This window comes from Melanotaenia boesemani, chromosome 21 (genome assembly GCF_017639745.1).
Source record: "Melanotaenia boesemani isolate fMelBoe1 chromosome 21, fMelBoe1.pri, whole genome shotgun sequence".
Taxonomy (NCBI): domain Eukaryota; kingdom Metazoa; phylum Chordata; class Actinopteri; order Atheriniformes; family Melanotaeniidae; genus Melanotaenia; species Melanotaenia boesemani.
Window position 1 is genome coordinate 16,969,537 of NC_055702.1, and position 24,538 is coordinate 16,994,074.

Consider the following 24,538-nt stretch of genomic DNA (forward strand, 5'->3'; position numbering starts at 1 on the left):
AATGAGAATTGATTTCAAACAGATTTAGGAGAAAATTGGGTCAATGAGACATTGAGCTTTTAAGGAAACTTTAGATTGTTTCATCATTTGTTTTGATTTTAGAATAAATTAACTATTAATGCAAAAAAAATGACAACATGTTAATGGAAACAAAATAAACAATGCAGTGTATGATTGTGATGAAGAGCAGGGACATGGATAATCATTATATACTATATGTATAAAAACCTCAGGAAAGTGATTTCAGGGAAGAAACATGTGCTTCACAAGCAAAATAAAGTCAGGGTGTTGATCATTTAACCTTTTATCTCTTATCTCATCAACATTGCTCCATAAACAAATTAGCCATTAGATTACATTTAACTTCCTCTTGTGCATTGATATATTTGTCTATGAATTGCTTTGTAAATGTGTGTAAGAGTGAAGCAGCTGACAAACTTACATGTTTTGGTGTAAAGCCTTTTTTCAGGACTACAGAGGTCAGCTCTAATGTAAAGCAGCTGACTGGGAGACCCAGTTTGATACATTCTGTAACACCATTATTTTATGATTTCTTCATTCTTGCCGTTTGGCTGGATTTTGACACCAAAACATCTTGGTTAAGAAGGGGGAAATATTTGGTTTGGTGCAACAAAACAGCCTTTTAAAACTAAATATTTTTCTTAAGACAAACATTTTTATGTGATGAGTATAAGATGTGCACACACTGTGTATATTGAAATTAACTTTACATTGTTCATTATTTATAGTACTATCACAGATGTGCCAGTTAACCATGCCATGGGCTCTAATGCACCCCAAAACCTCCAGTGGCTGGCATTTGGCTTGTTTGCTAATAATTAGCTGGATGGTCCCTCTCCTCTTTAGTCTGGAGGGCAGAGTCCATGATTCCCAAATAGAAGTCTACATTTTTATTCATCAGAGCATTTTCCACTCATCTCAGTCTATTTTAAAGCAGCTTAAGTCCCAGGGGTTTCTTCTGGGTATTTACATACTAAATATTTTTATCTTTGCATCCTTGAGTTTTAACCTGCAGCTGGAAAGGAGCAAAGAACTTTGTTTAATGACAAATGGCTTCACATGAGTTCCTGACCTCATGCAATGATTTTCATCTTTATTGTTTAATACAATGCCACCTGAGGTCCCCAATATCACAACCTACCGATACTGGGTTTTAGCCTTGTCCCGTATTCTCCAGATTTTTCAATATTCCATATAAAACATTAAGGAGTGAATACTTTCACAACTTATAACAGATTTAGTCATGCTATTAATCTGACATATAAATAATCTAACCCTTTTGATTAATAGGCCTGTCCTGATTAAAAAAAAAACACTTTATGTGTGGTAGTAAATAAAGGTCTGTGAGTATTAAATTAATCTGGCCTCTAATAATATGAAAGGGATAAGGGAGATGATGTACTCGATCCCACTGAAAAGACAAAACCAGCATTATAAGTGGAGTCTAAGACACCCAGGCCATTGTTTTATTTTCTTTCTCCGATTAGACAAAAAGAGCGAGGGGAACCAAACAGGTGAAAATAATTGTCTGTATTTTCCCCACTGGCCTGCATAAAACTTGGGCTGTTGAACCTGACGTCCTGACGCCTGCCTGTCTGTCGTATTCAGTCGAGGTGGTCTATTCAGAGTTAGGGACCAAGGGACACACAGCGCACAGGGGTGTGGATGAACATGTGTGTGTGTGCTCATGTATGGTGTGTAAGGGGGAGGGAGGAGGCAGAGTGAGCAGCAGAGAATGCCTGGTGATGGGTTACCAAAAACAGAGCACCAGGGGACAATAGGACCCAGGACATTCCTGACATAACCCCAACACACCGGGGAGGAAGTGGAAGGGGGGATTTATTGGTGTCAACGGCCCCTTGCCCCGAGAGGAGGAACGGATGCCTCTTTTGTCCCCTCTGGCGTTGGAGATGGACTGAATCGAGACGCCTTGCACAGAGAGGACGCCTCTAAACACATACACACATAATCACTCCTTTGAAAAAAGAACCACCAATTAGGGAATGGACATATACAGCTATAGTGGTAAGGACTCAAAGGGGCAGGTTTTTGTGTGTCTGTGAGTCTGTGTGTGTGTTGTTGCATGCCTGCCTGCATGCACTTCTCAATAGAGTCTGAATATAAAGAGCCGAATAGGACGCTTTTCAGCTCATGGTGCACACGGGTTGACCCCATGGGAACATTGCTACGAACTTGTTTGAATCAGAGAGCATTTAGTCTCATTTAGGTATGGTTCATGTTAGCCTGAAAAAGACCACAATGAACAAGACAATGTAATACTCTGGTAACTTGCTAGACAATTGTCAAGTCAATTTCCCATAGTGTTCAACTAGACTTTATGTATGCTCCTTAAATAAGTTTAGCTTTAGGTAATCCCCCAGTCAAATAACAAACTGAACCTAACATCACAGATTGTGTGTTTCTGTATTACAGATTTTAAAGAATTTAGTCAGAAACAGCCTGAGCCATACCACCTGTTTTACTCAATTAATATTATTCAGTTGGTGAGAAGAAACAGTTTTTGTAATGGAAGGGCTGGTTGTGGATTGCTTTATAATTTTTGACCTGTGCTGAGCCTTCTTATAGCTTTTGCAAACCGTATTGAAATACCCCTTTGTAGGAGGAAACGACTACAGAAAGCTGCCCATGAAGACTGACAAAGAATACTGTTTATCCATCGATATTTGAGACTTAAGCCATACAGAAAACATCAAAACCACACTGAGTAAAGGCTATATTTAAGGATGTTGATTAAGAAAATCTAATACACCTGCTGAAACTGGTTTTAAAAAAAAACTTTTGAATCACCAGCCACCTCTTTTCTACCTCAGGGTGAAAATTACAAATCTTTAGCAAGGCCTTTTATTCCAGCTGCTACAAGACACCTAGAATCAGTGTGACAGTTATTCTATATAAACTGAGTGTCTTTTTCATCCACTCATGACTGTCTTGACGAAGCTATTGCCAGCTGTGATGTGATTTACTTTACAGAATGTGGGGGGGACTTATCAAACTAGACAAATACTGTCATCTAGTGGTAAAAAATATGTTATCTTCTTCAGTAATGTGAATGTAATTAATGGTTGTAAAGCTGTGGGACCACGTTGTGGTGATTTTCATAAAGTCTGTAATAACATCATGGTTACAACTACCAGATCCAATGAGTTGCTAACATAAACATGATTAGTGATCACATGGGACATTTTAAATAATCGGATTTGTAAAGCATTTGCACATTTCTTTGCATTCTGTAACTAAATTTGATCTGGATAGACATAACTTTACTGTACTTTATGTGTGACAACCATGCTAGCAGCACTGCACTGTATGCAGTAGCTAACTGCTAGCATAATTTACACCAAGCATGTTAAAATCACAATACTACATGCTAATACATTAAGTCAGTGTACCATCTTGGAATAGTTTGCTTAAATAAAGCTCAGTTAGGTATAGTTTGACAGCAGACATACTCATGCAATGTCCCCAAGAGACTTGCTCCTGGTCCTTCTACCAACACATCACAAACCTTCTGGGTAGTCAGTCTGCATCATAAGCTGTTTGTCAACATGAACAATGAAGATTTTCTGTTAAATGTGCAAACATGTGAGTGAAAAGTAAAATACACGAATGAAGCAGTAAATCTCACCAGCATTCAGACACAACTTGCAGTTAATGACGACTAACTGTTTTATTCATACACTGTCTCACTTGAAAGTCTTCCAAAGATCTTTTGGAGCTGGTTGGGAATTTTCCCCAAAAACAAGTGCTGAAAACATTCGAATTTTCACATGTTGCCTCTTCAGAGCATCAGGAAATTTTCAGGATCACTGTATGTGTAAAAAGAACTTCAGTGTGAAACAATGGGGACCCAGTTTTACAGTTTTACCCAGTTTTGTGAAGGTTTAAACTATTGAAATACTGTGAAACCAAACCATAATCTTTTCTTTACTTTGACCAAACCAATTTTTGTGCCTACAACTAACTAAGCAGCTAGGAAATGCCATACTAAAAAAAATAGTAATAATCAATAAAAAATAGAATAAGATCCTACCTGGTAGAAAAACAAAATCTTACACATTCTACCACTAACACTTAGCATTATACATCAAATACCACCAGAGTTGGGGTGTTGTAGCACCAAAGCCAAATAAGATTTTATTCATACCTCTGAGACAATACCAGTTTTGACACTCTGGAATGAATACAGAGAAGAAATAACTTCAAAATCCAAGATTAATAAGACAATCAAAAGATTAATAAACCAATAATTTGTCCAGGAAAATGAATGTGAATATACTTCCTGTAGATTAATGTTAACAAACAGTGAACCATCAATACCAGTCTGTTTGTGGAATTGGAGAAGAACTTATAGCTGGAGTTTTGATGACCTATGCAGAGGTTAATTGTAGAAGTTCCTCTCATAAAATTGCATACATTTAATCTGAATGAACTTACAAGAAATCCTGAATGCTTTAACGCATCTGTCTTTCCAGTTTATTTTAATCATTATTAAATAATCACCCACCAATCAAAGCTGCCATTTTTATTTTGATTAATATAGACCAGCAAGAGGACAACTTTGGAACATTTAGATTCATTAGACAATTATTTACTGTCAGTGTGCTTGACTTTTACCTCCTTCATCACCAACTTCCAGCACACTGGACTACAACTAATTCAAAAAGCAGCTCTGTAGCCTTGGGTGGCATTGTTGTGGCTGCACAATTTATTAGCTAATCAGCAAGACAGTGCCAGATTCTGCTGCTCATGAATATCAGGGGGGTATGTGAACCAGAGCATAAGCTTTCATTAGAGAGTTTTGACTCTTTTAGTCTCTCTACATCTTCAGAACACACATAGAGTTCAAATAGGAACTCCCAAATGCTTCCAGCTGGCAACGCTTTGAGATAATGATGCTGGATTCCACACAAATGAAGGGTCTAAATACCACCAGAGAGGCACCTGAACTCCCTTCTTAATGCACAGACATGCATATATGAATGTAAAAGCATGCACAGTTACTTCCACTGATACATTTTCCTCATCATGCACGCACTGTGTGCAACCAGTGGGAAAACCAATTTCCCACCGTCATTCTTGATAGTTATTGCTGTCAAATGTAAACAGTCCACCCCCAAATAATCCCACACCAATTTAATAGCACACATACACAGGCCAACACAGCTCCTCTGAGTCTGCTGGAGTGCAGATTGGGTTACTGCAGATTCCTTGCTGTGGCCTCAAGGTATCCTCATTTAAAAACTCTCTGGTTGAGTCATCACTGAGAGATGGGAAGAGGCCTTCAGTGGTGTGATGTCAAAATGATGGATGGGATAATAATCCTGGAAGAGGCTAGCTATTGATAGCCCACTTTCTTTAATGTTGCTGATGCTGTTCACAAGGGCAGTAGTATGACATAAGAAAGTAGAAAGATGTGCAAGGGCATTCTGGTACTATACCCATTCATATCTCGTCCATTCCCTCTCAACTCAGGCCTTGAATCTTTGACGAGGAATAGCAGCTGAGCCCTAAGCAATAGTGTGCAGGAGGTTAAATAATATAATGCCAAGTTTGCAGAAGGAAAGCAAACAGACAGGGTTCCCCAAGGAGCTATTTTTATGGAGTAAGAGGGGTTCAAGCTGTTTATTTTCACATGAGACCTCAATGTCTTTTTAAGTGCTTTCAGTTTTCTCTGTATCAGGACAACATGACCTCCTTTTCACAAATCCCCCAAAACTCTAGCATAACCTTTTACCCAGCCTCATACTGCCTTCAGACTTCCCCTTTTCCTCTACCAGTGACAGTGAAAGTGTGTTATTTGATACACCTTGCTAATACAGGGTTGGATTCCCCTTTGCCTTCTGAACTGCTTTAATATTTCATGATATACTGTAGATTCAACATGGTGTTGGAAACATTCTTATGCAACTTTGGTTCATTTGGTTCACACAGTTGTTGCAGATTTGTTGACTGCACATCCATGCTGAAAACTGAATGTTCTGCCACATTCCAATGGTGGTGTATTGGATTGAGATCTGGTGACTGGAGGTGATTGAAGTACAATGAATTAATTGTCATGTTAAAATAAATAAATAAATAAAAAGTTTTAAATGATTTAAGCTTTGTGACATGGTGCAGTGTGCCAAGTAAATATCCCTCACACCATTACGCCACCACCAGCAGCTGCTGATACAGGGCAGGGTGATTTCCATACTTTCCATGCTGTTTGCACCAAATTCTGAACCTACCATCTGAATGTAACAGTTAAAACGGAGACTGATCAAACCAGGTGATGGTTTTTCTCATCTTCTATTGTCCAATTACGGTGAGCCTGTGTAAGTAGAAGCCTCAGTTTCCTGTTTTTAGCTGACAAGAGGGGCACCCGGTATGGTCTACTGCTGCAGTTGTGTTGTGTGTTCAGAGATAGTATTCTGTGTACCTTGGTTATAACTTGAGGTCATTTGAGTTACTGTTGATGAAATGTGATTGGCTGATTAGCTTTTTGTGTTCAATAGCAATTGAATAAGTGTTCCAAATAAAGTGACTGGTGAGTGTACAAAACACTAAATTTCTATGTAAAGATTTTTTTACTGCTAAGCTAAAGCTAAACTTGTCCCTTTGAGTCCTTACTACAAAAGATTTTTCAAGGAATCCCTCTACCTTAAGCTTTGCAGCATGTGTCTCCAACAGTAAAACATGTGGGCTGCAGACAGATGTGAAAGACAGCTCTCCCAAGAATTCCCAAAACTTGATAATCTGCTTCTGCTGCTCCCTTTTAGTTTTTTTTGTGTGTTATAATAATTGCTAATTTATCGTTTTCCACCTTCCAATTACCTATGTGCCTGCATGTTCATTCTCAATTTCTACACTCAACCACAACAGTACAGTTTCTGTTGCAAAGCTAACATAACGTGAGAATTAAATGGTTAAATTGCTGAGCTAGGAACCAATTCTTCAAAAGACTGCATCGTTTGAGCCCTTTTATTTTCCTCCTTTCCATGAATTAAGACCTTAGTGAGGCATTTGCTAAATTTGACAGAAGATGTGAGCTATTCGATTTGGACTCTGCCTTCCTCCCATGCTGAAATAATACAAAGTACGGCTTCATGCATGGTCCATTTAAATAAACAAATCATGTGTTGGGATATGGTTGAAAAAAGAATAACTAACAATCTGAGTCATGACTTGTCCAACTGATAAACAAAAAGGAATTAAAATTACACCAGAAGTAAGATAATTTGATTACTATATTTTTTATGAGTTAGTTTGATGGGTTTTATATCTCCAAAGTAAGGAAGTCCATACTTCCAACACTTTGTGTGTACATAAATCACCCCCACAGAACTTTGTGTTACAGTCTGGTGACATTACAACATAAATCAAGGCATCTTTAGAAAAATGTTCATAGAATCTGTTTAAAACAATTTTGTCATAAAGCAACAGTTTTGTACATCCAGGCTCTTGATGTAAGGTATTTTATATGTAAGCCCAAGAGAGTAATGTCATGTTTTGAGTCTGCTTTTATCTGGTTTATTAATACCTCCATTAGTCAAGGAAAGACTCCCATGTCAGAATCTTGTACTCCAACATCAGCTCAGGTTTTAATACCGTCAACCCACTGAGACTGTTGGAGAAATGTCTTGCATGGTCTACTTACACATGATTTGGGCCTGAATACCATCGTCTGTCACTGCAGCTTTCTGACAGAGAGACTACAGTCAGTCTGATTGGGAAAAACATCTCCATCACCATCACACTGACCACAGGTTCACTTCAAGGCTGTGTGCTCAGTCCACTGCTGTTCACGCTGCTCACACATGACTGTTCACCCTAACACAATCATCCAGGGTAAGGAAAACTCCAAGTACAGGGATGAGGTCCCACACAAATGAGGTTGACGTCGGCTGGTGCAGAAACAACAATCTGGTTCTTAACATTTACAAACCAAGGAGATCATCATCAACTTCCAGAGGCCACAAACTGGTCACAAACCTCTCTGCCTTAGTGGCAGGAACAGGTGGAGAGCATCAAGCTCCAGGGATTGAAGGTCTCAGAGGGCCTTTTACTGATCAAATAACACCATAGACTAGTGATGCTGGCTTATCAGAGACTGTACTACCTGAGGAAACCTAAACAAGCCTCACTCTTTACCAACATCTTCACCAGCCTCTGCAAAAGTGCAGTGGAGAGTGTACTAGCATATCTCTACCTGGTTCCCTGGCTCCAGTGTAGAGGACAAAAAGACCTTCAAGATGGTTGTGAGAGCAGCAGAAAGAGTAATGTGGGTGTCACTCTTCTCAGTTTAGTAACTCTTCTCACAGCTATGAAGAACCAGCCCTGGGCATCATAAAAAAATTTGTGTTATTTGCTTTGCTGTAGTTTAGCCTGCTGCTGTTTCTCTGGCCAGTTATTGTGGTTTCAGGGGCTTTTTGCACAAATTATGCCCTTTGTGGATGAATAAAGTTGTTTTGAACTGTGTTTGAGTTTTGCTGTGTTAAATCAACCAACTAGAACATGAGGAATATATTTTTAACTTCCAGAGTAGACACATGGCTTAACCAATGATTTAAAGATATCATGATTATTATTATTATTGATTCAACCAACAAAACAATAAGGTGATGGGATCTAGTTAGTTTCTTTGAAGACACAGCTTTTGTTGTTTACCCACAGAACCATGCACACACATAAAGAAAATAGATGCTATGAAGTCATTTTATTTGATTTCAGGTACAATGCTTCCTGACTCATCGAACGCAGGTGTAACTAATAACAATAAAGTTGGAAACATTCCTTTTAGTTGCTTCAGTTTTTGTACCTCAGCTGTGTGTTGGATTCACCTTTAATGCTTTCCAGTACATGAACCATCATTAATATGATTAGCAACACCTGCTTTTCTCATCCAAACAGCTGCATCAGTAAATATGATTCTATTTTTTTTTTTTTTTTTTATCTATTCTTCCTCTGAGCTCTTACCATGGGAATATTTAGAAGATGTTCTAGTAGTGTGGGGCCAAAAAGTTATCTGAGAGTTTGATCTATAATCTGACCTGTAGAGTTCCAATGAGTAATTCATATTTCTGACCACCAGATGTCGCCCTGTCACCACTCAAAACTATCCGTGGTTGGGGTGACTGGGGGACGGGTTGCTCTCTCGTCAAGGTAAGCATCTCTCCCTGCGTCCAATCGCAGGGATGCCAAAAAATTGAAGCGAGGAAAATAAAACAGAGGCTGACATTTTCTCCAGGGTGTGCACCATAGGGAACCCAGCGCTGAGAGCCCAGAGCTTTGAACAAGCAGACTACTGAAGCTGGTTTTGCAGACACAATCAGCAGACTGATCCAAGTGTAACAACTCTAAAGACCCGAGGAGCGCTCCCAGTTTGAATCTCATCTGACAGCAAGTGAGTGTGTTGCCTGTTGTTTGTCTTGTTTTCTTTGATTCTGTCTGCAACGCAGCCTAATCTCTCCAACTTGTGACTTGTGAGAGATCATTTATATAGAGTAGTGGATCATTTTGGGCCCGTCTGGTATAGAAAAAAAAAGTTGGACTATCCTGTCATTAAACAGAATTGCAAATGTACAGGATTTTATTCAGGTCCAAGTCTTGACAAAACTTTTACAGGTCTGTTATACTTGATTGCCCACCTCTTACTTTTTTCTTCTCTCTTTTTCAGTTCAATAATTTTAATTTAAAAACACTGGAAAGCAATTAAAATGCTACTCCAGTGCAATTCCACCTTTTAGAGAATTCTGCGTATAAGAGGACTAAAATGGGATAATTAGGATGGGGCATTAAAATGATTCGTTGTAAAATAATTGTGCCTCGTTTTGAAGATAATTGGTTATTTTCGGGTGTGATACACATGGGAATATAACAAAGGAAAGAAAAAGACCATTTAAAATACTGAATTGACCCACTAAGTGAATATCAGTGAGCAAAAAGATAAATTTCCTAAGTTTACAAAATTAAGAGAATAATCTTGATGTTACACTACACAACGTTGCATTTGTTCATCTTTTGGCTGAATTAGATTAAATTAATTTCAACTTTAATGAAGCTCACTAGCTTTACCTTTTTTTTAATCAAACCTATTAACTGTCTTTTATTTCTGTCCCTATGCGTTCACTTCATTAATTAGCACCGGCTGCAGGTGTGCTCAGTAGGTCTCAAGCGCGCGCACACATGATTATTTACTTTACACAACTGTTGATCTGATGACATGCCTTTTATATATATATATGTATATAATAGTTTATTTTTTTCCTTTGCCTTTTTCCCTTATTTTTAAAGAAAGAAAAGTTTATGTAGTTATTTTATCTTTAAATACAGCATTACAAAAAAAGAATTAAAGCCCGGGGCTGAGCCAAGGGGACGTGGCTGTTTCCCCACAGAGGATGGCAAAGTAGATCCTACGAGAAGGAATGTTGATCAGTTTATTGCGGAACCACGACGTGCTCGGAATTTGATGGACTGCACTGCTTGCGTAATTAACCGGCGTTAGCCAGGCGGGCACGTTGCACCTGTAATAACACGCTGGGCAACTCACTGGCTGTCGCCTGTAAATTAACGGGAATTATAAAGTGAGTTGCGGCCGTCCACGCAGTTCTGCTGTGCTGGCTTTACGTATTCTGTACACATTTGCTAAATTAATTCTAAAGTCAGATGTGATTTACTGAGACATGCAAACCAATTAACACATTAATGCCTGTGGCAAAAGTCATCATTCACGTTATTTGGCTCTTTTGATTAAACACAAATGCAATGATATATGTCATTATTAATACAGTTTATTTCTGACTATTGGCTCTGTAATTCATTACGCTCTCAGGTGCGCTTTTACGCACTCATTCACTTGACGAGCTGCATAAAACTGCACACACTATTCTATCTATAAAAAGCAAACAACAACAACAACAAAAAACAAAACAAAAAAACAAAGTGCATCATGAGATGAATATAAAACCACGTGAATGCAGCTGAGTTAATGTAATGCCATCATGGCTGATGGCCAAAACGAACCTCTTTGGAAAAAAAAACAAAAAAAAAAAACAAAAAAAAAAACAAAGTTTCATCTTCACTGTGCAACAGAAAGCAAGTGAAACAGATATTCAATTTGATGATAGTTATTTTTACATGCTGATATAATAAAAATGTTAACATTTTTCGTCCTTGACGCACGCTGATAAATCCAACATGTGTTGGGCTGTTATTGGGATTGATAAATTCTAACACTATGCAGATGCCTCTTGTTTCTGTGGGCCCCGGAGTCCAGCAAAGCCTTCTCTGTTTCAGCAGGTTCAACTTTGTGTGCTCATTACGACCTCCATATGGTTGCCTGTGAACACAGTATAAGCAGTGCAGGGTTTGGCACAGGCAGCGCAGTAACGACGAGTCCGTAAAGCGGTGGAGGTATGTTTGTTGTAAAAGTGCGACCAGTTGTGTTGTTTGAGAGGGATGGATAAGTATTGACACAAGTGGTTAATTGTTAATTGTGTGTAGATAATTTGGACTACGGAACTAAATTATACGCATCACCAAATTACAGGTAAAATTAAAGTTAGGGAAACACACCAGGACTAAGGAATATATATGACTCTGGTTCTCTTTCTCTCTTCCTCTCACAAACACACACACACGCACACTGTGGTGCGCTCTCTCTCCGCCTTGCGCACATGGTTTGGAAAATCTGGGATTGATTTTAATGGGGAGTAACCTACCCTGGGCTCGTTTTACATATGGATGTGCTGGACAGCTTTCAGTTGGTTCCAGCGTCGGGCGCTGATGGATTCAGTGGTACAACTCCTCTTGATTACGATGACAATGTCGCGTTTGTTTTGAAGAGACAAATGTGAAGCAGCGGAGACACTTTTGCGCTCGGAGAGGACAGTCTCTGACGGGGAACAGAACCTCAAGTCTAACTGGTGTGGATCTCTTTCGGGAAAGTTCTTTTTTAAAATACAGCGACAAAGAAGACTTGACACTGGGGTAAGTTAATTTTTTCGGGTCATTGTACCTTTTAAATTATTATCCTCCTGACGTTTATTTAGCATACAGCAGATTTTAATTTTATGCACCAGAGGAGAGGAAAGTGACTCGCTGTGACAGGCTGCCCATTACCTTTTAATTGCTTTAGATAAAAGGAATCATTGTCATAGCTTTAGTAAAGACTAAGGTAGTTCGATTTTGTGCAGGTGTTTGGGTTGCTGACTAACGGGAGCGCGCTGCAGCGGACACCACAGACAGGTGTCGGCTCCCTCGGTTTAAACTTTTACTCCTGTGGAAAGCACCTTCGTGATTTTCGCCCGTCTCGGTTCTATACTTCTACACAGTCTACACATCCGATGCCACATCCAATTTTTTTCTCTCTACCACGCTCAATTTGGAACACATTTGTGAGATTAAAATAAATCTGGAATATAATTATCTGCTGTTGACTTGCCCAGAGAAACCTAAGCATTTAGTTACTTTAGTTTAGGACTCATCTTACCTGACATTTACAAGGAGACCTTAAGTGATAAACTTGATTCAGCACCGAAGCCCATATTTGGCATGGTATAACAGGAAACAATAGCCCTGCTAATAACAATGAGCTCCACCCTCCCTAAGCTCCCTGGTCTCAAGCAGCTAAAAGCCTGGAAGCAAAAGCAAGAGTCCTATTCTGATTGCTTATCTCAAGTGCTTCAATAGACTTAAAGTATGCCCCTATTGCACACTGAATCAGTGTCAGTCACTTGACCTACTTATTGCTCTCACCACAAATGACTGGAATTAGTCCATGAAGAATTAAGTTCTTTGAATATCCACTGCTTTACACAGTCTGAAAGAACATGAAACGGGAGACCTTAACTTAGAATTAAATGTTTCTGTTGATTTGGTGATCATCTGAAGAGCAACCACAGATTCATTGTTTATGCAAATAATCATAATTTAACCTCAAATCCTGCTTCCATCGGTCAAGACAGTGAGAAAGGTCGAGCCAGGAACAGCTGAAGGCACATGATGTAGGAGCTAATCCAAAGCATCATAGTGCAGATTTTATCCACTCCTGCAAAGTGTTTGTGAATGCACTTGTGTTTGGTATTCAGGAACCCCCAGAAAAAAGGCCAATGGACAGAGATGGAGAAGGCTGCAATAACACAAGCAGACTGTTTTCTCTTGCCTTGAAAAGCAGGATTCCTCAGGACTCTTGGCTCCATCCACCTGAGCGAGTAAAGTCAACACAGCCAATATATTTTTCTTTTGTGGCTTCAGCAGTTTGATGAAGCAAAGTAATGCTAGATCTTTCTTTCTGTCAGTCTCTACTTTCCTGTTGTTGCTGGGTGCAACACAATCCGCTCCCTGAGTTCAGCATTTGTCATTTTGAATAAATTACACAAACCAGTTTAATATAGGTCGGCAAAGAGGAAGGTCAGAATGATGATTTTACATATTACAGCAGTTCAGTGTTACCATATCAGACTAATTACAGTGTAAACACACAGGTCTGAGTGTGCCTTAATGACAACAAACACAATTTATTCTTATTTAATATTTATCTGTATCATTTCCATCCCATTATACCTTAAAAAAAAGAAAGTGGTGTGAGCAAGTACCTTTATTAGAAACTCTCACACATTCATTTCCACTTGAGAAGTGAAAAGTTATTGAAAAGCTGTTTCACTGCTGACCTAAATAACTGTGTTTTCTTTAAGGCTGACAAACTATGTGTGTGCGCATATCGTTTTTGGTTTGAAAAAAAAAAAAAAACAGCCGTCCATCAGTGTGACACCAAAGATGTCTCAGTGTGAAAAGATGATCCAAAGGCAGAAAATTCTCATACTCTATCCTGTCACTTCCTGCACCCTGCCAGGCCTGGTTTGTTAGCCACACATTTCATCCAGATGCAGACTGATATGCGTGTGTGAGGTCCGTGTGTGTGTGTGTGTCTGTGCCAACTTAGTACTTATCAGCTTATCTGATGTGCATACACACAGCCACATCTGCGCTGATGTGGAAGGCTCAGGTGAGATGGATGATGTTATGTTTTCTAGGTTCTCAAAAGAACTACTTCTGTTTGCTTTCTGAGCTGTTGACTTGTTAAAACCAGGCTTTCTCAGATTTGCTCATCACCCTTCACAGCAAAGAAAGTAGGTGAGAATAAATAGCAAAACCACCACTGTTAAAGTAAGAAAGAGAAAAAGCTCTCTGCTTGCATGTTAACACGGGTCAAACCAAAAGACAGTTAAGGCCTTTACACTCTGACCTCCGGTCTTTAGGCAAAGATTCCCTGTTGTGCTGTAGCATTGCCCTGAAGGGAGATGGAGATGAAGATGGGGAGGAGAGTAACAAAGGAAGAGGTGAAGGGAAGTTGCCCAAATCCTGAGATACATCATAACAGCATTTCTTTATTTGCAAATAAGTACAGAATCTATAAATACTCAAACTACTAGAAACCTCGCATTTGTCCATCAACAATGTGTGTGTTTAAGTATCATATACACAAACTCACAAGCACTTAATAAAATTATTTGTGGTTCTCTCCCCCTGTGAGTTCAAAGCAGGTCCATGCTTTCGGCTGTGGGGTAGAGGTTGCGCTTGTGCAATGGAAAAAAAAAAGAGAGACTGTTTTCCTGTTAGGGGGGCTTTTTGGGAAAACCGCGGCTTTGCCTACCACAGCCAACCTTCAAAAGGCTTTGAAGGAGCATTCACCTCTCTTTTCTTTAAATCCCTTCATCCCAATAAATGAGCTACTTCTTCTCAAATCCAAAAACACCTCAACTGCCACTCAAGTCACAGTCTTGGATGTGCTCATAACCATGGGAAATGTTCAATCAGGGAGCCATCAAACCCACCTGCATCCACTGCAAACAGTACAGCTGGGGTACAAAAACCTCTCAGCATCTCTTTCATGGCTTTCCTTATCCCTGTAACCAAGCTGTATGATGGCATTCCCGTGACAGACTTTTGAGAGTCTGTAGCTCAAACCATCGTCACAGGTCTGTGGGTGTCATCTTTTCTCAGGCTCATCTTGACAGCACATGTATGGGAAATATTTCTTGTATCTGAAAACAGATCACAGCTCGACACGGGACGGCTATAAATTTTCAGACTCTGGTCCCTTCTCTCCCAAATCCATCTTCCTGTCAGTTAAAAATCCAAGACAAAGTAAAGCGTTTGCTTCCCACTACAGCTACATTTTTCATCTTGTGAAACAGTTTTTCTGAGACTGAAGAAATGTGGGAACTTAGTGGTTGCTTTAAAGCCTCACTGTGATTTGAGCAAACATATTTATGACTTGCATCAAGCAACGTTTGCACTTTATCGCCATTTTCTGTAAGAGCTGCAATTAGAAAATGAAGTGCAGCATACAGTGTATTTAGCACAGTGGGTGGATGTGTGGAGATAGATATATGTCAAAGTAACTGAAGTCTTTATTCTAGCCTTTTCTGAAATGTTAACCCTGTTTATCCCTGAGACTAGTAAGTCACCGGTGCCTAAAACTTTCTGCAAGCTCATATCATTCCCCCCCTACCCCTCCAGTTTTCTCACCAAAAGCACTGACTTCACTGAATCCTCCCATTAGCAGAAAAATATACCACAACCTCTCCTATCAGCATTTTCCTCTTACTTTTGTTCTAAAGTGTGCATGCGGATAAAAACGGATAGGGCCAGCTTAAGACAACTTCCTGTCGGAGTCTGTGAGAACTGGCTTGACCTCATATTCCACCTTGCTCTGTCTGGCTTCTCTCCTCCTGTTAGGTTCTGGATCAGGTTCTGTTGATTCAAAGAACTGCCGTCAGACTCGGGGCCAACCATGTGGGCTTGGCCACAGAAGTTGCTGCATTCCTCTGCTGGGCGTTCAGTTTTTCTTCTTGTAGTGTCTCTTTCTGTCAAATGGAAAGGTAGAAAATATTTCACTTAAATGTTTTTGTTATATTCTTTGGATTTTCTTGCTTTGACTTGAGCCATACAGGCGCCGTCAAACGTGAGGTATATTCCTATGAATAGTGTATAGTGGCACGATACTGAGGCATTTTCTAAATGGGGCTGGAATTAGATTTAAGAGAAAAGAGGGCAAAAGAAAAAAGGTGAGGGGATTTTTCATGTTAAACCTTTCAGACACACACACAGTCACACACAGTGAACCTCTGAGGAGGCTTTAAAAATTTGTCAGTGATCCCCCTGCTAATGACGCCCTCAGCTGTGAGAGTTGACCCCCTCCTGCCCTCAAGCCTCCCCGCTTCTCCTCCCCTCCTCCTTGGTCTTTAATGAATGCCAGCAAGGAACTCAAGACTATCCGACACCCCATCCACCATCCGCTCACACACGTTCAGACAAACAGTAGGATCCTGATCAACACTGTGTGGACACACACATCTTCAAGTGGAATTCAGGTTACTGATATCACACCCGCGTTACCTGAAGCCTGTCAGTCATGTTGATTAATCTGGATGGGTTTAATTTTCTTGTATGTGTGTGTGGATACAGAAAGGATAAGCATAATTGTTTTTTAGGTTTGCTTTTTTTCATGAGTAAGACTTTTGAGACAGAAGGTGAAGCAGAAGAGCTGAAAATGTGTCAGATAAATAGAATCGGAAACAGTATTAGAAATTTTAAAGGGATTTCTGACCTTGTTGCATTGTTTCCTGTTTATAAAGGGTCTTTCTATAATAAGAATGGAGGTCGTCCTGCTGTTGGTCATCCCAAAACCCTCTTGGCTCTGGTCACCCAGCAAAAAATCCAACAGGGATTACTGTAAAGCAGGGCAGACGGAAAGGAGAGTGTCAGTATGGACCTCAGCTTGCTGTTATCTGAAACAAACACCCCAAAAAACATCCATTCACTCCTCGTCCACAGAGTGTGACCACCTTGCCAACCAGTGTAAAAAGGCTCCCACTTGGGATACAAAGTGGCTCAGCTGTCCCTTTCCTATCCTCACCTCCCCTGGCGCCCTCCTCTACACCCAAGCCAAATAAAGCCTCTCAGCGACTTCTGTTTTCCTAATCTGTGAACTCTGACAGAGGCGCCCACGCTTGAAAGAGAGACAACTCAACATGGGATGATCTCCCGGTGACAGGGAGAAGCTGAAAAAACGTTCCCTGGAATGTCTCTGTTGAAACCACCAGACCACCCTGTCATCTTCCTGTTTCTCTTTTTCCTCTCACTCTGTCTTCCTGTCTCTCTGAGTTGGTCCCTCAATTACTCACCCACCCCTTTTTAATCTAATTTCCATTTTCTTCCCCCACATCAACCACCTGCACTAATTGGGCTGTCACTGTTTGATTAAAACAATTTAATCTGCAAAATAGCCTGATCTTTTTGCAGTTATTACACATGGGACTTTCCCATTCATATATATGTACATTTTTAATTCTTTAGGATACTATACACTTTAATACTAATGAACAAACTATTTAAGGCTGTGGTAGTGCGCCCCTGGGGATTGTTGCACAATTGCACAAAGCATTTGTGCTGTTAATGTGTGTAGACATACTGTTGTGACACAGTGGCTTCACAAATCTTATAACTGTGCCTTCCTTTTTTCATCTTCTTGCCTCACATTTTCTTTAATTTTTTTACAGCACGTGCTTGGAAATCATCCAATAATTATCCTACGTTATGATCTGCTGGATATGCAGATGGCAGCTGCAGGGGTAGGGGACAGCATAACTGTGCAAGGAAGCATAAGTGTGGCAAGAGTGCAGAGGTCTATGATTGGCTAAAAACAAATTCTAACCAGTTGGTGTTCTGGCAAATTATGCTGCCATGTCAATAAATAAATAAACTGTATCAAGTGCATTGTGAATAGAATTCCAGCATTAAACCAAACTAAACCCCAAACGAGAATCGCTACTAATCAGCAGAACACAGACTGCCAGTCCCAAGAGCTTCAGATTCCGTCATTTACTGTTAAATTGATGAAGTATAATTGAAATTATTAACAACAGGTTACTCACAGACAGATGCAAATAAATAAATAAATAAAATAATATGTGTTGGTAGAAGTACTGCTTGATGTGCTCCAACTTGAGTGAGAGATGACTAAAATCCTTTAAATAAAGGTGGCATTACAAGATGATAAAGACTGAAGCAAATGGCCCACTAGGTCTTTATGGGGTTTGCAGGGATCACCAACTATGGACCTCTTGGGCCAGTGTCCTGCAGGTTTTTGATGTCTCCATGCTGCGATATACCTGGTTCAAATGAAATGGTTCTCCTACAGCTTGATGGCAAGTTATGCACAAGCCTCTTAACAACCCCTTATTTTGAGTCAGGTGTTGCAACAAGGAAATAAAAAAACCTGCATGACACTGGGTCAAGAGGTCCAGAGTTCATGATCCCTGCTCTAAAGTAGTGAATCAAAGTAATAATCTAGTGTTAACAAATGACCAATGTAAGATTTTAAATCAGAATACAGAACTGCAGCATTTTTGCATTTTGGAGTTTCATTAGTGAGTTGGAGAACTGTTAACATTCTTCTGGAGGGTAGACGGTGCAGAGTTAAACAGCCATGTCACTGTTCTCTCTCTGTTTAACCTACATGCTCATCTGCCAGATGCGCCTGACAGCACCAGACCGTGGAAGAGTCTCCCCGCAAGTCCAGCAGACACCATATTTAGTCATTCTAAGCCCCAACACCGACCAATGCAGTCCTTCACCTTAATCTGTCTGTCCTCTGGTTCCCCCTCTTACATTTTTCATGTCCTTTCCTCAGCGCCCTTCATCTTAGTCAAATAACCTCTCTCTCGCTCTCTCTCTCTCTCCCACTGTTCCCATTCTTCTCTGTCCTTGCTCGCCTCCCCGCAAGTCATTCTGCTTTATCACCGTCAGTGATTTGTCGGGCCACTCACTATTTCTTTACCACTCGTGTGTCCATCTTTTCTTTCTTGCCTATCATAATTTTGTCTGTTCTCTTTTCTCTCGGCTGTGTTGACAATTTTCCTCTATATTAAAATATTTTTGAACTTCTTCAGTAAAATACCTGTTAGGCCATAAGACTTGAGTAATTTTGCTTAGTTTTTTCTTCACCTCTCATAATTTCTACCCACTGTTCCTGCTCCTTTCAACCTGTTCTCTTGAGTCCTCTACTACGAATTTACTCAGTTCGACATGCTGTTGGTGGTAGCTGTTCCTGGATGCTAATGACTTGCTAATTCTTTCAGCCATCTACCCTTGACCTACCCAGTGGGTGTCTGGCCTGCCAGCTTTACCACAGCTTGTCTTTTGATAGAGTGCTTTGGCTGATAAACTCCCATCTGCATATCCACTTTTACCACCTCTCCCTCAGACACATCATTAGCCGATAGTTTATCTGTCCTGGCAGACCTATACTCTACAATAACTGTACATTTTATATATATCAAGGTCTTTAAATATATTTTAAAAATTTACTGACTCAACGTCGCTACTTCACGGTTTAAAAGAAATTATTCTCTGCATTGATGAAAAATTAAATCCACCTTATTTTCATGTGAGATGGCCATTCAGCATGTTGTCTGGCAACATGGCTCAATGGGTAGAGTGGTCGTCCCTTAGCCCAAGGATTGTCACTTCAAGCCCAGCCCGGAGAGCTCAAATTAAGGTGTCCCTGAGCAAGATGAGTCGTGGTTGAGCGCCTTGAATGGAAGCTTCTGCCATCAGTGTGTGAATGTGTGTGTGAATATGACATGCATGTAAAGCGCTTAGGGTAAAAGTGCTACGTAAGTACCATGTACCATTCATAACTCTTAAATCAACTGAAATTGCCAATGTATTTCCTTGTGGTTTCTACTATGAGAATACAAGCACAAATTAAAAATAAGAAAAAAGTAAAATACGTATGCAAAAAAAACTGTGTTTCATCGTTTCTCTCAGTTTGGCATATTTAAAACTTGCCCAAAGCTCTGGGCAAATATGCATCCCAAACTTAAATTCAGTTACATAATAGCAGGAAAATCCCCTTTTGTCAACATAAAGATTATTCCTGATATTCCACTTAAGACATAATTATGATCGAAAATGATCATAGATCCGTTTTTATTAATGACTCAACAGGATTTGTAATAATTTGTGATGTCAGCACTCAGGTGTGACGTGATAGATATCCCAACTTCAGCTTTATGACGTAAAAAAATAAATTTATTAAGGTTCATTTTAAATGATTTGTTGTTGCTAAACAATTTATCCTGTAGTTCTGTGAAAGGATGTGGTTGTACTTGTTCTACACTGCTTCTCTACTCGATGCGAGTTCCTCAAACTGTTTTCTTCTAACACCCACTGCTTGCTTGAGAATGGGCCAAATGGCTGGGCTTAAGCACTTGAGCACAGAAGAGTAGTCCTATTTAAGTGGCCACTTGGTTCTTTTTTTTGAGGTCTGCTGGCTTTGGACCCTTCACACAAGGAAAGAACAAAACCTTTTCTTTTCCCCCCGAGTTGCCTTAAAGCCGTCCGTCTGCTTTCCCTTCTTGACCAAAGTGGATACAGAGAGAGCCTTTTGTTCTATCAAGATGAAGAGGGATGCTGTAGTTTAAAAGGGAATGTGAAAGAAGGAGGCGGTGGGTGTAACTCATTGTAATTTAAGAAATACTTTGCACAGAGGATTGGGGTGCCTTCTCAACCCCTCAGCTGTCTGTAGTGAAATGGGGTTCTTCTAGATTTGACACCCAAGGACGCAAAAGGGGATTAGGGAATGAAAAGCCTCTGGTGAAATACATCTCTTTCTGTTTCCTTCTTTCTTTCTTTCTTAGGCTTTTCCTCCCTGAACCCCTTGGTTTTTCTCTCCTTGCAACCGAGTGGCCTCTTGTCTAGCTGTGAGCATATAAATGATGCCATCCAGGTACCTCTCTGCACCCGGAGATTTAGAAAGGCATGAATAGCCTCAGTTCTCTGGGCGTGGAGAATAATCTTTAAATAGCTATCACTTTCTGGTGAATTTTGTGCTTCAATAAATGTCCATAATGCTGCTTAATCTGGGGCCACCACTGTGCAACAATGGCATCTCAGTGGTTGATTCACTATAAAGTTAAGAATATCTGAAATGGTGCAACAGTACAGCCATGTCCTTGTATACGACATAGTTTCCTTTTTTCACTTCCAGCTCTTTCAGCAGAGGTTTGACCAGTTCACTGCTGTGCAGCACCACCAGGGATTATGGGGTGACTTCTGCTATGCTTTTCAAGCATGACCAGAAGGCTTGGCCAGTTTTGACCTGAATAGAAGTTCTGAATGAGAGAACGGCATTGAAATTCAGGATGCAGTTACTCACAGTCTCTAATGTCTCTCTTTAAATGGTCACATCCTTTCTCTTGGGCCCCTCATCTAACTGTCTGATCCTCTGACAGGCTTTTAGTCAATGAACACACTCGCTTAGGATTGTACCGTACAAAAGATTCTGTTCAATTTCCTGTATAAGGGCAAATATAATTTGGTTTAATGGATATGTAGTCATGTTTTTATGCAGTAGATCAGTGTCACTTTCCATTTGGTATCCTATTATGGTGAAAATATGTCTATGACATTGACCTTTCTGTTTATTTCTGTCTCTTACAGGAAAGACTGGCCAACCTGAAGTGAAGGGTCACTGAGCTCAGACACTCTCCTTCCACTGACTGTCAGTAGGGGAAAATCAGACACACAGACACATCTTTCCAGAGACAAATACACTCAGCTGCACCCAGTTCTTGCTCTCGGTCTCTTGGGCACGCACACAAAGTCTCAACTTTGCATAAGTGCAGGCACACCTTGAAACACAGGCCCTTTTAGCAGGATGAGGGAACCTTGGAGATGCCTGCTGGGCCTGTACCTCTTGGTATGCTCAGCCTCCACTCACAGTGCCACCAATCCCTTTGCGGGGCAGCAAACCCCTCTAGACCCTTGCTATGATGATACCGGTGCAGCCCGACGCTGTATCCCTGAATTCATCAATGCTGCTTTTGGCAAAGAGGTGTTGGTGTCCAGTGTCTGCGGCCGGCCGCCATCCCGCTCCTGCAGTGTGGTGGAGCGTAGTGATGAGCGACCTTCTGTTCGCGCATGCCAAATCTGTGATGCAGCAGACCCCCGCCGGGCCCATCCTGCTTCCTACCTCACTGACCACAACTCAGCCCACAACCTTACCTGCTGGCAGTCAGAGAATCTGAATACCTCTCCACACAACGTGACTCTCACCCTCTCACTGGGTAAAAAGTTTGAGATCACTTATGTCAGCCTGCAATTCTGCTCACCACGACCTGACTCCCTGGCTATTTACAAAAGCATGGACTATGGCAAAACCTGGATGCCCTACCAGTTTTACTCCTCACAGTGCCGACGTATGTACAACAGGCCCAACAAAGCAACCATTACCAAACAGAATGAGCAGGAAGCTCTTTGCACAGATGGCCACACTGACCTCCACCCACTTTCTGGAGGGCTCATTGCTTTCAGCACTCTGGATGGACGACCCTCTGGTAAAGACTTTGACAACAGCCCAGTCCTTCAGGACTGGGTGACTGTTACAGATATACGTGTGGTCTTCAGCCGGCCCCAGCTGCCTCGGGAGCTTGTAATGGGGACTGGAAGCAGCAGTGGGGGAAGGGACGATGACCCCATGGCAGTAACATCAACACTACCAACATATTTCTATGCAGTGGGAGACTTCCAGGTGGGCGGGAGGTGTAAATGCAATGGCCATGCCTCACGTTGTCTGAAAGACAAGGAAGGCAAACTGGTGTGTGACTGCAAACACAACACAGAAGGGCCTGAATGCGACCGCTGCAAGCCCTTTCACTATGACCGACCGTGGCAGAGGGCCAATGCTCGTGAGGCCAACGAATGTCTGCGTAAGTCCTCCCCCCTTTCTGTCATTCATTATGTTCTTCTACTCTCCCAGAAAGATCAATTCAATTGTCTTATATTAAAGATACTTCATATTCCTAGTTGTGCAACAAAAGCTGTGACAAAAATATATTTGTAGTTGAAAGGTGTTTATCTGTTAGATCTTTTCATTACTTGACATTTTCACCACTTCTCTTTAGGAGCAGCTGTGTTTCATCAGGCCAACAAAACTGAATTAATACAATAGCAAAATGGGAAAGGGAGAACAAGGTAGAAAAAGCAAGGTCAGATTTAACTAGAAAGATCTGTGTTTGAATGACATAACAGTCATTAATGCCATTGCTTTACACCGGATAGGTTTGTGTTTGTTCAGGTGAAGAACTGTGAAACTAAGGAGCAATTTAGCTGGCAACTTTGGCAGTACCTCTAAAAACACAAGCCTATGTGTTGCTTTCAGTTCCAATCATCCTTTTGCATTTTCAAGGACTACTAGTCTCAACAGCATTTTGTTTTTTTGGACTATGAAAAACTTCTGCACAAGCAAGTCTAAACAGCAGATGACAACATCTTGACTCATTGGCACGCTGCTACAGCTTAGTTATACAAGAATGTTATTTGGCAGTGTTTGCTGTTACTTCAAGACATGCTCAGTAAAAGTCATCCAGACTTGCTCTGAGAGCTTGCCAAGAAAAATTACTGCAATTTCTGTGGCAATTTTGGTAAACGGATTATCTATGTATCAGATTAAGGTCTTCCATGATTAACGTTTTTGATGTGACATTTCATGCATATATTAATTTGGTGGCTTTGCAAAGCTTTTGTATGTGTTACTCAGTGGGATTTTTCTTTTTCTCTAATATGTTGATGTGTCTTTGGTGGTCATTTCAACAGCATTTCTCTGTTGGTATAAATACACATAGGTGGAACTTAATTCAGGTTAATTTTGCTTGTCATAAAAATTTGTTAGCATAGGAAAATCAAACCATATTAGAACCACTGTCCCCATTTTAACCTTTACCCATAATGAAATGAAATTACAGCCAGAGAGGGGAAAAAAAAACCACCAGTAGAACATTGAAAAAACATTGTATATTTTTCTTACATGTTATAATTGCCTAGTGAGCTGGCCTGAGATCATATTTAGCACTGAACAGTGCCAAATCTGTTTTAAGGGGACCAAGAGTGACAGAGCCAGAGGTGCAAAGCCATTTTGGTATTAGAACAGCCAACAAATCCATCCTTTCCTTATTTTGTACTCTGAAACCTTCCATGTTAACTTTTTGCTTCTCACGCATCTTTGAGCCCTCATTTACTCAGATACAAGTAAAAAAACCCACCCACACACACACATACACACACACACCTATACACTCCCCCACACACACGTGCATACACCTAACCTCTTCTACTACAATATCCTGTCTATCCCTTGGTGTTTTCTCCTCATACTGTTGCACACACCCTTTTTTAAATGTCCCGTAGCTGTTTGGAAGTGTTACGCCCGCTTTCCGTAAATCTCTTCTCTGTGGGACTGACATGTCGCTTCTATCCAGAATTCCTGGACTAAACAACCTGGCTGCACCGGCCAACTCCAATGACTTAATCCCAGTGTTGATACAGTGCAGTTTATGCCCTTTACTAGTTGCACGCTATACCTGATCATACATCTGAACATGCCAAAAAGTCAGTCCCAGTTGTCCCCAATTTCATGTTCTGCCTTTTTACAGCTTATTCTGGTAGAACT

At 40.6% G+C, this 24,538-nt stretch overlaps 1 protein-coding gene across 2 annotated transcripts in view; it reads left to right on the forward strand.

Moving 5' to 3' along the window:
* The first annotated feature begins 9,287 nt into the window (after positions 1-9,287).
* Positions 9,288-24,538, forward strand: part of ntn2 (netrin 2) — a 42,493-nt gene continuing 27,242 nt past the window's right edge. Inside the window, exons 1-2 of one of the 2 annotated variants that reach the window (XM_041974833.1) lie at positions 9,288-9,424; positions 21,532-22,799. In XM_041974833.1, the coding sequence (XP_041830767.1) occupies positions 21,749-22,799 (1,051 nt within the window). In that variant the 5' untranslated portion in view covers positions 9,288-9,424; positions 21,532-21,748. Of the gene's footprint in view, positions 9,425-11,748; positions 12,010-21,531; positions 22,800-24,538 lie in introns of those variants that run through there. The other variant, XM_041974835.1, reaches the window with a different exon arrangement.